At 40.6% G+C, this 12,500-nt stretch overlaps 1 protein-coding gene across 1 annotated transcript in view; it reads left to right on the top strand.

The window, feature by feature from the left end:
* The window catches only part of LOC138060428 (doublecortin domain-containing protein 1-like), a 48,575-nt gene extending 37,569 nt beyond the window's left edge, over positions 1-11,006 (top strand). Inside the window, 9 exon segments of the mRNA XM_068906196.1 lie at positions 1-248; positions 1,496-1,597; positions 3,609-3,727; positions 4,969-5,070; positions 5,151-5,225; positions 6,738-6,812; positions 6,988-7,063; positions 7,991-8,079; positions 9,447-11,006. The exon segment at positions 1-248 is cut by the window's left edge and continues 101 nt beyond it. Of these exon segments, the coding sequence (XP_068762297.1) occupies positions 1-248; positions 1,496-1,597; positions 3,609-3,727; positions 4,969-5,070; positions 5,151-5,225; positions 6,738-6,812; positions 6,988-7,063; positions 7,991-8,079; positions 9,447-9,566 (1,006 nt within the window). The 3' untranslated portion in view covers positions 9,567-11,006.
* Positions 11,007-12,500: the final 1,494 nt, after the last annotated feature.

Here is a 12,500-nt window from a genome sequence, read left to right as displayed (position 1 = left end):
TGAACTTAAACAAAAAGAGCTATTAGACTCTGAGGTACTTGAAACTTTTAAGATCTCTGAGGACATTGAGGAAGCCGATGAAGACACTCAATCTTCTGGAAATGTAACATTCCGCGTAAGCGACGGAAGGGCTGGCTCCGTGCCTGTTATCGATAACAATGATCTACAAGGCGGTCTTCCAAGATGGGATAGCCGGTGGCCTATTGATGTTTGGGTTTCCTGTGGTGAACCTTTTGTTCCTTTAGAGGGTATGTTTCAATTTTCAGTCCTGCTGCTTGTTCGTTGGAATCATTTAAGGCTTGAATCGCTTTAGCTAAGATTGTTACAGAAACAACGTCTTTCTTTTATTATTTATTCTTATATTGACAAAGATCAGCGTTTATTATATACATACCGAGATTTACACTCCAAAAAGGATCGAGATAAAAATAGTCTCTTTGCGCTAGAGAAGCCAGCTGATTGGTCATACGATTTGCTCGATTTGCTCGATGATTGGCTCGTTTGTACAATTTTTATTACTCACTCGTTGTGAAGGATCGTTAAACTCACTCGTTCGCTTCGCTCACTCGTTCGTTTACGCGATCCTTCACAACTCGTGAATAAAAATCGTACGCACTCACCAACCATGAAGTAATCTATATGTCCAAGTTCGCGCAGGAGCCCATGACTGGGAGCGAACAATAGCCATATATTCCTGTCAAAGCGTTTTCACAGACCGATTTATTTTTAGTTTGAATTTCACGCGAATGAAATTGTCACAGGAGCCCGATGACCAATCAGAAGCAACTAACTTGACGTAATAGCGCCACTGAACCGGATCTGCCTTTGCTTTTTTTTTTTTTTTGTTTTTTTGCAGGAAAGGTGGTTCAAAAAATAGATTGGTCTGTAGAAGCGCGTGACATAGGCTTAGCCAATCTCGACCCCCAGAGCCTTTCTCTTTTGCGCTTGACTGAGGGAGAGAAGAGCTCTGGGGAACCCTGAAACTAAGTGTGTTCTCATTGGTTTTTGTGAAGAACAATGGAAAAGCGTCTCTGATTGGTGCATTCATGTTACCTCGAGGAGTGAGCTGGCGCCGGAAGGTTCAACTAGCCAAATTTTGGCTATAAGAACCCTACAGTGCAGGTTCTTCGACAGAGAGTTTCCGAGAGCCTCGGGTGATGCGCAGAATGAGGCTTAGTATGGGAGTTGTTCGTTCCTAGTCGTGGGCAGGACGGCCTTGACGTGAAACTTTCCCTTTGTTTTGAAACGACAATCGTTTCTGCTCCTCGATCGCTTTTTATTCGGCCAGATGACCATTAATCTGTTACTTCTGTTGCGTGCATTCTCAGTTGAATTCATTGCATTACCAACTTTGCGACCTCCATTCCCTGGCTGTTGTTTGATTTGCTCCTTGTTTTTAAGCCTGTACATTCATGAATTAGTTTTTCAGTAGGCTATACTTCTTATATAAGCGTTTTTCCATTGTCACCAAGTCTGTGTGTTTGTCTGTTGCCAGACGCGGATAAGCAGTATTTGTTGTCGATGAAGCACCGAGAGGAGAGGGCCTGGGTGCAAGCTTATCTTGATCAGGAAAAGCACATTCTTCATCACATGCAAGGTGGGTACTCTTTCACACAGGAACTGACCCGAGAAGAGGGTGTCAAAATGAACTTCCACTCTAAAAAATGATCAATTTCAAACCCAGCAAAATAATGTTTGCAATCAAATTTGTTTGCCAATTTGCTTCAAAAAAGTGTTTGTACTGAAAATTTCGGGATCACTAATTTTCAAATGTCCTTGGCGTCGCCATCTTGAATAATTGTGACGTGTTACTGTTGCCCTTATTGTTTTCACGTAAAGACCTTTTGTTTTAAAACAATAGGCAACCGTAAGACGTCACAATTATTCAAGATGGCGGTTCCCGGGAAATTTGCAAACCAAAACAAGCGTTTTTATTAATTTTATTTATCTCGGATACAAACACTTTCATTGGAAAAAGTTCGAACAAAAGTGAAAGTCTTGTTTTAGTGGAGTTTCCCTTTAAAGAAACGATGACAGCTGCAGCACAAATTGTAGAACTGTACAATTGCATCAGTGTTATCTGTGTCTCTAGAGTTGCAAACCATCTATAAAGACAGATGTTATTTGTCTTAATGGTCGTGCTGCACGTGTGGCACGCATTTTGCAAAACAGTGACGTAAAATAACCAAATTTCAAGGTTTTTACCACATTCTCCAACCGTTTTGTACCAACCTAGCTAAAGGATCCTTCCTTCATTTTGTAACGAAATACTTGAGATAACGCAAAGTTACAATCCTGGACAAAAGTCTTGGGACACTTGAGCATAAATGGTTAAATTATAAATATGAAGATCATCTATCATACAGCCCTTCTCATTGCGCTCATTGTTAAATGTGTCCCAAGGCATTTTGTCCAGGATTGTATATTTTTAAGGTAATTCCTTAGTATTGCATTGCGCATCCCTACTGCGCACGATTGTCGCGTCATTAGCGCGCGCACATGAGCACGTGCGCATACAAAACGTAAGAGATTTCGCTCAAACTAAACCCGATAGCGAAATAAATGCTCCTTTTCTCTCAAACGAGCACGGTGACTCCCGATTTTTTTTTCAGGTATTTGCTAGGAACAGTCTAATAAAGAACATATTTGAAGAAGAAAAAAAGTTTGATAGTAGAACATGAACTTTTCTTTGGAAAACAGTTCCGTGCTTGGTGTATTTTACCCAAGGCGAGGACTTCAAGCTAACCACGGAACTGTCCCAAAAAGTGCACTATTCCCACAACCAGGGAATCAAAGTCGGCGTAAATGAAGCATTACTGCTGATGCAAATAAAAGAAGCTTTATTTTCAAAATAAAATTTTGTCTTTGAAGTAACCAAGACTTAATTCTGTATGAAGGTGATTCGAATTTTTAACGCGAAAACAGTAAAAATACCCCATTTTACGAGCCTGCTGACACATAAACAAGCACGGTGACCCCATTTTTTTATTGCATTTTTTTTAATGTTCATATCATGAATGTTAATTATGCCAAGTTTCCAAAAAAGTTTGATGGTAGAACAATTTCAAGGGAATTACCTTAAGTGGCTTTTTCGTTGTGGCAGTAACCGTAGCCTTTTCTTCAGAAAAAAACTTCCCAACTAACTTCGATTTTTCAATATAGAAAATGCATGAAATTGCATAAATTTGAACTGCTGTTACGTGATTCTAAGTGAAAGTGATCAACGCAGTGGTTAATGAAACAACTAAAACAGTTCCAAAGAAGAATGACTCTTTCCAGGCGGGACTCGAACCCTATCAAGCCGGCTGGAAGCTGGTCAAGTTCGTGTTATATCGAATAATAAATTTATCTTTCTTCCTACGGAAACCATCTTTCTATTATTAGCATATTTCTTGTTTGTTTTATGTCATTCAATTTCGTTAGTTCCCAGCCCGTTCAGTTATATTTTTGAATTTAAATTACCTGTAACTGAATAATAATCACTTCTGATGACGTATGTTTGTAGCTGCTGTTTGCGTTTTATTTATGTCATCGAAGGAGGAAATCAATGCTCCTAACTGTCCGACAAATGTCTGTTTGTTTTACGCTACTTCATCATTTTTCTTTAGGACGTCGAATAAACATGAGAAGTCCCCCTTCCTCCCCTAGGGGGGTGGTGTTGACAACAGCATGGCAGGAGCCTACCCTGGCCGAGGAGAAGAAAGAAGAAGCCATCAACGAACTCAAGGTACAGTGAGGCCCCAATATCAAATATATTAAACTGACCTTAATATTGTTTTTCAGTTGCCTTTCTTCTTCATGTACTGTTTATGGTGATTCCCTGGTTTTGCAGTGCGCAACTCTTCTGCGCATAAATAAAGAAACTGTGGTGCTGGTCGGTGGGGAAGTAGTATACAAAATTTGATTTTATCAACGGAGTTGATGATATAAATTGGCCACCGTACAGAGATTCTAAAAGCTGACGTCTCGAGCGTTAGCCCTTCGTCAGAGCGAATCGAGGAATTATGGGTTACGTGTAGTTTTTATAGTAGAGTGGGAGCTACGCTATTGGTGGTAAGATGGCAACGTGAAAAATAGGAATATATTAGTTAAATGAAAAGCGTTCGTTAATACCGTGAGGATTAAGGGTGCCGATTTGGAAGATGAATTTTTGTTCTAGATTCTTGCGGCTTTCCGTCGTACCTAGATGTAGGGAAAGGCCGCAGATAGCCATGTGTCTTTTGGAGTGGTTAGGGGGATTAAAATGACGAGCGACTGGCTTAGATGCATCTTTGTCATTCTTCTCAATATCGCGAAGGTGTTCGCGGAATCGGTCACCTAGTAGCCTACGGGAGGGAGGGGGGCGACCCTCGACCCGGCCCAGACCCAGCCGCGCGAATCCAAGATGGCGACCTCATTACGAATTCCGGTTTTTTCGACCATCCAACCGCCTGCGAGCAGGCTAGTCACCTAGTCGTCTACCTGTCTCGCCAACGTATAGTTTAATGCATAACGTACAGGTTATGAAATATATGACATTTGCGGAGGTACATGTAAAACGATCGGTGATCTTAACAGATCGCTTAGGTCCCGATATCTTGCTAGTGTTAACAATGAAAAGACAAGTTTTGCATCGTGAGCGCGCGCATTTGAAAGTGCCGGGTTGCTCGTTAGTTTTGAGCGCGCTTCTAACTAAAAAGTTGCCTACGTTTTTGTCGCGTTTGAATGAAATAAGTGGAGGTTGCGAAAAGATTCTACCAGTCTCGGGATCATTTTGGAGTAATTTAAAATTATTAAGAATGATACTTTTGACTGCGTGATTATGAGGATGGAAAGTGAGGGTGAATGGAATTCACATAACCTCTAACCTTATCATAATCTCCATGACAAATGACAAGAGTATGCGAAGTTTCATCGGAAATCTTTGACAAGTTCTATTTGTAGGAATCATCTAAGTAAATTTTAGAACCATACTTTTCTTTTGCCCAGAATCACCTGCAAGGAGTGAAATCGCGACAAAACCAAAATGAAGCTCCTTTGGGTCGGACGGCCAAAGAATCCACCCAGCGGCTTTATTTGAAACCAAAAACGGTAAGGTTTCGCTTCAAGACGGCTGTTCATCGGAAAACGAGTGATCTGTAACTTCATGGTGCTCTTCAATTTTGTTGTAGGTACGACTGTATGCTGTTCCAAACGGTGAAACTAAACAGAGGGCTGTGGTTGTGTTCGCAGGCAGCATGAAACAGGTTTGTAGTTGGAAAGTAAATTCAAGTTTGTAGTTGGCTCCGTCAGCTCTGAAACTGATATGTGGAAACCCAAGCAGCAACGACGGCAAAGGCAGCCGTAGAATGCCACAATGCAACAGGCCCACGTTGTCCAAAGGGTGGATAGCGCTATCCCACTGGTTAACTCAGTTGGTTTTGCTAGTGTTTGCCCGCTGGATAGTGACATATCCGGTGGACAGCCTTATCCACCTTTTGGAACAAATGAGGCCAGATTGGTCAAATCAAAAGAGAGCTCTACCTAGAGAGATCGTTGGGTACATTTCTTTGCCGTGCCATCAATCAGTCTTTTATCCTTTATCTTCAAAACCACCGCTCGTGCCGATCTTGTTACAAGGTAATTTACTCGTACGATACAACGTGAATGTGTTGAAATAATCGCGAAATCTCAAGAAAGCGCAATGTTATAATTTGAAGTGACGTTTTCGTTGCCGTGGCAGTCGTCGTTTCTTTAACTCCCTAAGAAGCTGCGATGAGTAGAACCATGCGCATATAAAAGTGCAACTAACTTTAATTCTGTTTGCAGTTATACTTGATCTCTCCAGCCGTACAAAACATAGGCAACAACAACGACACGAAACGCCGGGATTCAATGTGGAAAACTCGACTTGCGCGGTGCGGCATCTCCTATTAGGTTTATTTAGCAACAGAACGGGAACGTCAGTGGCGACGTTGCGCGCAGCAAATCTACGAATGAGTATTTAGAATAGAGAAGAAAAGAGTGGAGTCTACTCTATTCTGAATTCTCATTGGTATTTTTTATGCGCGCGCCGTCGCCACTGACGTTCCCGTTCTGTTGCTAAATAAGCCTATTATAGAGAAAGTGAATACATGACGGTGTAATCTTCCCCAACGCGTCTCCTAACAGTTGATTTCGTGGATAATTAAGACATACTGCACACACTCAACGAGTTGGAAAACGCGCGAAGATCTTAAGAAAAAAAGGCGTGAGCTTGTCAAAACAGGTCAACGAATGTTTCCGTCCTTGCTGGTTTCCTGCTAATGGTAGCCAACAGGGTTATGTGCCCTGCCTGGCAGTACTCCATAATTTGGGTATTGAATGTAGAGTGTTTGCTTAGTTGGGGTGAACATTAATTGGAGGGGGGAGGAGAGGAGAGGAGAGGAGAGGAGGGCGAATGAACGAGAGGAGGTCATGCAGGAAAATAAATCGTGCACAATATGTCCCAGTGTAATATGTAGAGGATTGTTGTGGATTTTTTTGCGATAATATTTGGTGTTATGGAGGTGTGGTGCGGATGATGGTGTTGATGGATGATGATGATGATGATGATGATGTTGACGACGACGATAACGATGATGCTGATGACGATGATATCGATGACGATGGTGATGACGATGATGATGATGATGATGATGATGATGATGACGATGATAATAATGATGATTATGATGACGTCAAGTTGTTGGTGGTGTTGCTGCAGTTGCCGGTTCTCATGCTGTCGTTATTTGATTCAGTTGTTAGATGCATGCACCAATCGTTTGGATTTGAGCAGCGCAGCCAGGAGGCTGTTTACGTTGGATGGAGACGAGGTTTGCCATTCGCATTAACTTCCCTTTTGCGTATTCTGTTGTTTACTTATTCATAGTTAACATTTCTGTTTACAGTTCTTTGACAATGTCCAAATATTTTGCATGCCACCTTTGTGCACGAGAGTCTGAGGTCGCTTTGCTGATTTTACATACACTTGGTGCGATTCGGTTTCAGATAGCAGATTTCAGTGACATAGAAAGAGACCAGTACGTCTGTGTTAGCTGCGGTGAAGGATTCTTGCGAGCGAGAGGTTAGACACACGACCAAACGTTTCATGTTACTGTTGTGTCTTTTATCAAGAGTCTAAGTGTGACTCTTGGCGAGTGTTTTGGCCCTTCTGTCATCAAGAAATATCTCAGAGGAGGCCAAAGGGGCTTTACTACGAATATAGAAGAAATCGTCATAAACATCGGTCAAATACGCTAATGGCAGCAAAACGGTATTAAGAAATCGGCCAAAGTGGGAAATTCACCAGCATACGATACACCTGAGAATCGAATAGTTAAAGGCAAAGAAAGAAAAACAGACAGCAAGTTAAAAAACAGATTTTCGTTGCTGTTTTCGGAAAACCAAACTAAAAAATGGCCAAGTCCGAAATTCCTAACTACTCTTGTTATCCTGCTTCTCTTATTCAATTGCTAGTAAGAACGCACCTCGGTTTCTGAATCCCAAGGTTTTTAAATGCATTTCCACAAATAGGGTTTTCTTTGTTAGTGGTACGATGAAATTTTAACTTCGGCTTCTGCTGCAAAAAAGGTCGGTTTACAATTGAGGACATTTTTCCTTCAAATTATGTCGTCTGTCTTGCGGCGATTTGTCTCTCAGCCACACAGCAACTTAAAAATTGAACATCAATTTTCAATTCTGTTCACTCGGAGAGTCTTTAGAGCGAATTTCAATTGAGTGCCGTAAAACCAAACTCAAAGTAATTAATTTGGCCAATCAAAAAGGACGGAGACAATCCAGTAAACCAATCAAAACTCGAAGTAATTTCACGTAGCCGACACAAATCGCGGGAAAATGTGCATGCGCGAGCCACGATTGGTTTTGGTTTCACTTCTGATTGGTTGAAAAAGTGGCGCGAGAACTTTGAAACAATCACTGAGAGAAGTAATCATAATCCAAAGCAATTCGCTTTGACATCTAATTAAAATTTTAATTGTTTGTCTCATTTTAGATCGTCAGCATCGCCAGGAGCTGAAAGCCACTTGGTCACGTTTGAACCGGCAGTCAGCAGATCGCAACGGACCAGTCACTAGGAGCAGCGTAAGTGCTTCCTTTTTATCAATGAAAATAAAAGTTGTGGGAGAACTTCATCAAACCAGAGGAATCGAGAATTAATACGCGGTTTCATAACACATAGCGAAAATACAATCTTGTATTAATGTTGATACTTTCAATAGCTGTCAGGGCTCTTTATCAAAACGTACACCGGGTGAAATGTCATTCCCCCTCCCCTCTAACCAGGGGGGGAGAGGGAGGAGCCCGCACGGCTTGGAATGCTGTCATAAAAGGACAATCACATGACTTTTGGAGGGCATAGAGTTTATTTGTGGCTCGAGCAGCATCATTTGAGGGAAGTTTGTCATTTGGCCGCGCGTATTGATAAACACCTACAGAATTCCGCACAATGGTTTCGCCCTGTCTTCAGGGGAATGTTTCCATATTTTAGATCTCGCCTCTACGACTTTTCAACTCAAGATAAAAGAAGCTTTTCATATTCAAAGGGAACAACCTTCTCTTAATCAACAACTGCATCACGTAAATCTAAAACTATCCTTTTAATTCTCACGTTGTCACGTTTTATGTACATTCCGTTGTTACTGGCATAATTAGCACTTTTTCCGACTTATAAATTCAACTTAACGCTTTGTACATTAATCAACTGAAGATGACAGAAGTTTCTGTCGAAACATGTCTTGTAACTTCAAAAGTTTTGTCGTTTTCTTTAGTTTTTAATGAAAGTGTCAGTTTTGATAAAGATGGCTAACAACTATCGAATCTGTTAACATTAATACAGCACCAGGGCCCGGTTGTTCAAAAGCCGATTAACGCTAATCCGAGATTAAAAATTAACCAAGGAGTTTACTTCTCTACTTCCAAATGTTGTTCAACGCCTATATTCGGGAAAACTTTGCAGTAGAAGAAGTCAATCTTAAAAAAACAAAAACAAGCGAAAGAAACTTTCACCAAAAAGTTGAAAACATGAAACGAAACTTTACACTAATCCTGGATTATCTTAATCGGCTTTCGAGAGAATCGGCGTTTTTCAGAACAAACTACTTATAGATTGATTTTCCTATGAAACCAGACCTTTCCAGATAATCACAAGTCTTGCATGAGAAATTAGTACCCATGGGATTGTGAATGGTCACTCGTGCAAGCCAAATCTTATTTAAGTACTCGTCTAAAAGTAGCTTGAGATCTGTTTGTTTCTGTCATTGACTTTTTGTGGTTACAGTTATTCTCTCGCCTGGTGATGGGTAAAAGTAAAGGGATGCATTCGTCTTTCATAGTGTCGGCTTGGCACCCTTCCAAAATTTTGATCGTCAAGCGTTGTAAACGACATCCATAGCGAATGTATGAATTTTGCTTTCGTCTTCACAAGTTTTCACTGCTTTTGCCTTGATTAGGTCACATTTAACAACACCATCCTGGCTCTACCCGCCCCAGTGTCCCCTCCGCCCCCCTCACATGTCCCGTCTTCACCCAAAAGGCAGTTGTCCGTTCACCGAGTGTCTAGCCGTCAGTGATGAGCGATAGATGTTCATCTGAGCCAAGAGATGTCCATTCAGCGGTTGTCAACAAGGCATTTCGCCTCACTGACAGTTTTGCAAGAAAAGGACAGACAATGATATACCAACCCTCTTGACGGGATGGTTGATTGGGATATGTCAATTCAGTGCAAGACCCGCTGCATCAGTTTTAATTGATAGATGTCAATTTATTGCACTGTCACTTTCTTGTTGATGATTTACATATGTGACTCACTACTTTTGTTTGGGTTGGAGTTATTTCTTTTTCCTTTCAAGTCAAGCGAAAAAGGCGCGCGGAAGGCCCTCTCGAGGCCCTCGCGTTTCTCCCGTTGGCTAAAAGGAAAAAAAAATTAATCGAGCGATGTTTGCTTCCTCACTTAGTTACTTAGCCATTTTGCAGTATATGATTGCGTATGTACATATTATTTTTGAAAAAAAATATTTATTTTTCGAAGAGTTATTCTTTAGTCACGCAAAACGTTTTATTCTTAGAGAGCTTCAACGCGTAATCATTGGCTCAAAAACCTCACGCCACATTTTCAACCAATCAGAAACAAGCAAAAAGGCAAGTACCTTGTGCCTTTCCAGCGCTTTGCGTCGGTACCCGTGTCAGCTTTGCGTTTCGATTGGCTCATTTGATCGTTGTGTCTTCATAGGATTTTAGACTGCATCCTTCTGTATTGTTTTAGGGCTAGGTTCTATTGTTTTTCAATCAATACTGTAAAGTCTCGAAAATTGTGCAAATCAGCCCATTTTCTGCATCCGGGTTTTTTTATTGTTTAAGATAACGATTTTGCTTTGAATTTAAAGCAATTAATTGTAAACCACTCTGTAATTCAAAGGCAATGAAAACCTTGAACAAGAAACGCTGCATTAGGTTGAAGAATCCTTACAAATTTTAAAAATCGTTTTGCGCACATTTTTGGCCATTTCGAAATTAAGATGATCAACGTTGGCAACTTGCATGAGGTGCCCTTCTCTTCCCATTGCGATTAGCCAACACGATCTCTTCCTCAAATGAAGGATTATCCTTCATTGTCAGTTTGCCTTAAATGAATTCTTATCCTCTATTTAGATCACTCTGTCCCAGGACTTGTGGTAGCAAATAAAAAGAAAAAACGTAAAAGCAGCCCCTAGACAGGATTTGAACCCAGAGCACCCACTTTGAAGGAACTGTTTTTATCCATTTAACCACTAAAGATCAACTGACTAAAAAATGTGCCGATTATTTACCAAAAGTAATAAGTATATAGATAAGATCATTGCTGTATAATGGTTAAGTCTGAAGCTTGATTTTAAAATGGTTAGCTTTCTCTTGAAGTTTGGTAACCGACACTTTTCACTGTGTAAGCTTGCTTCTTTGCGGGTGTTAATACACGTTTACAGCGGCACTTTTGGAAAAAAAAATTAGTGACATTAATAAACAATGAAATCCTCGCAGTTAGTGATGTGGTAGTCTAGTGGTTAAGTGAAGGGGTTATTAATCAAACGTTCCCATTGCCAGGTTCGAGTCCTACGAAATTTATTTGGAAGGACTAATTCTACAACACCTTCATATAAACACACTTCGAGTGTGCTATATATTCCTCCAAAAGAATGCGAGGGATTATCATGCAAGTGGTCCTTCAAATTGTTGCATTTTCTTTGCAAACTGACGGGTCTGGCCGGCCAATTCTGACAAAAGGAAAGCGCTAGTCTGAAATTCCAGCCTTCCTCTCAAACCCTAGTACAGGAAAGCACCCTTTAGAGATCAAATACTCCTTTAAAGTACACTATCAGATGATCTGGCTCCATTTCCACAAATTCTTTTTCAAAACTTCTCTGTTTTCATCTCGGCAAAAACGAAGATTATAGGTAAGTTGCGAAAACACATTACAAAGTAATTCAAACTAGAATACATTACAGTGGTGTCGATCGGGGAAAAAAACTCGAATAAAAGAGATTCACGGTGTATAACATTCTAACCCGACCCATTTTTTTCGAAAGATCTGCGGTGTTTTACCTGTATATTTGAAATGTTCGATACGTCAGAAACTAAGGTGCTTTTCCTAAAATTCTTCGCCGACAAAATGATTAAGTACTTAAGTTCAGTTTCAACTGCCGACGTCAAAAGCGGTCGCAAAGGCACTCAAGGTCTGTACCAAATAAACACCATAATAAGAAAAGTAAAATTTCTGATTTCTTAATTAACTTTAGTTTAAATTTAAAAGAATGAAGTAACTAGAATTATTTGAAGTTGTCTAAACTCCCGCTCCTTAATACACAATTTGTTTTAGCACTACAATCCTCAAAAATTCAAATATTCTCCAAAAGTTGTGTTTCATATTTGACTAGTAAGTTTCCAGTTTGAGGGGAACTGCCATGTTATCTTTCACTCTTGAAACTCAACCCCTTTTTGGGGTCTTATGCATCTCATGCTTACAGACCCTTAAGTCACAGGCAGATTTTGATTGTCAGTCAGTCAGTTTGTCACTTTGAGGACGAGATGACACGTAATAATAGTAATAGTCTGGGTACTAGTAATTGTGAGTCATTGTTTTCAAGTGTCGGCCATTGCATCTGGGGTGTTGTCGTCGTTGTGTATTAAGGAGGCTCGAAAGGGTTTTCAGCTGAGCGCGTGCGCGTACCCACACACGCAATTCGTAAGCTGCTCGCGTCAGCTCGTGATTCAAATGGGTCACAAGAAATAAGCAAACACCGCCAATTTCGCTCTCCTTTCTTCTAATTCCTATAGACGTGAATATAAATAGACATCTCCTATTCATGAACATTACGAAAATTCTACACAAACGGTTTAATGGTCATTTAAATACGTTTGTGTTGACCTTCAGCTCAACTCGCGCGTGCACTCGAATGAGCGGGTGACGCATGCGTAAATGCCGATCTTGTAACCCCCTGATTTTGCAACTTTACTCGTTTATATCTCTGCTT

The sequence above is a fragment of the Montipora capricornis genome, chromosome 8 (genome assembly GCF_036669925.1).
Source record: "Montipora capricornis isolate CH-2021 chromosome 8, ASM3666992v2, whole genome shotgun sequence".
Taxonomy (NCBI): Eukaryota; Metazoa; Cnidaria; class Anthozoa; order Scleractinia; family Acroporidae; genus Montipora; species Montipora capricornis.
The sequence above is the reverse complement of the archived record's forward strand: the minus strand, read 5'-3'. Positions and strand labels throughout refer to the sequence as shown.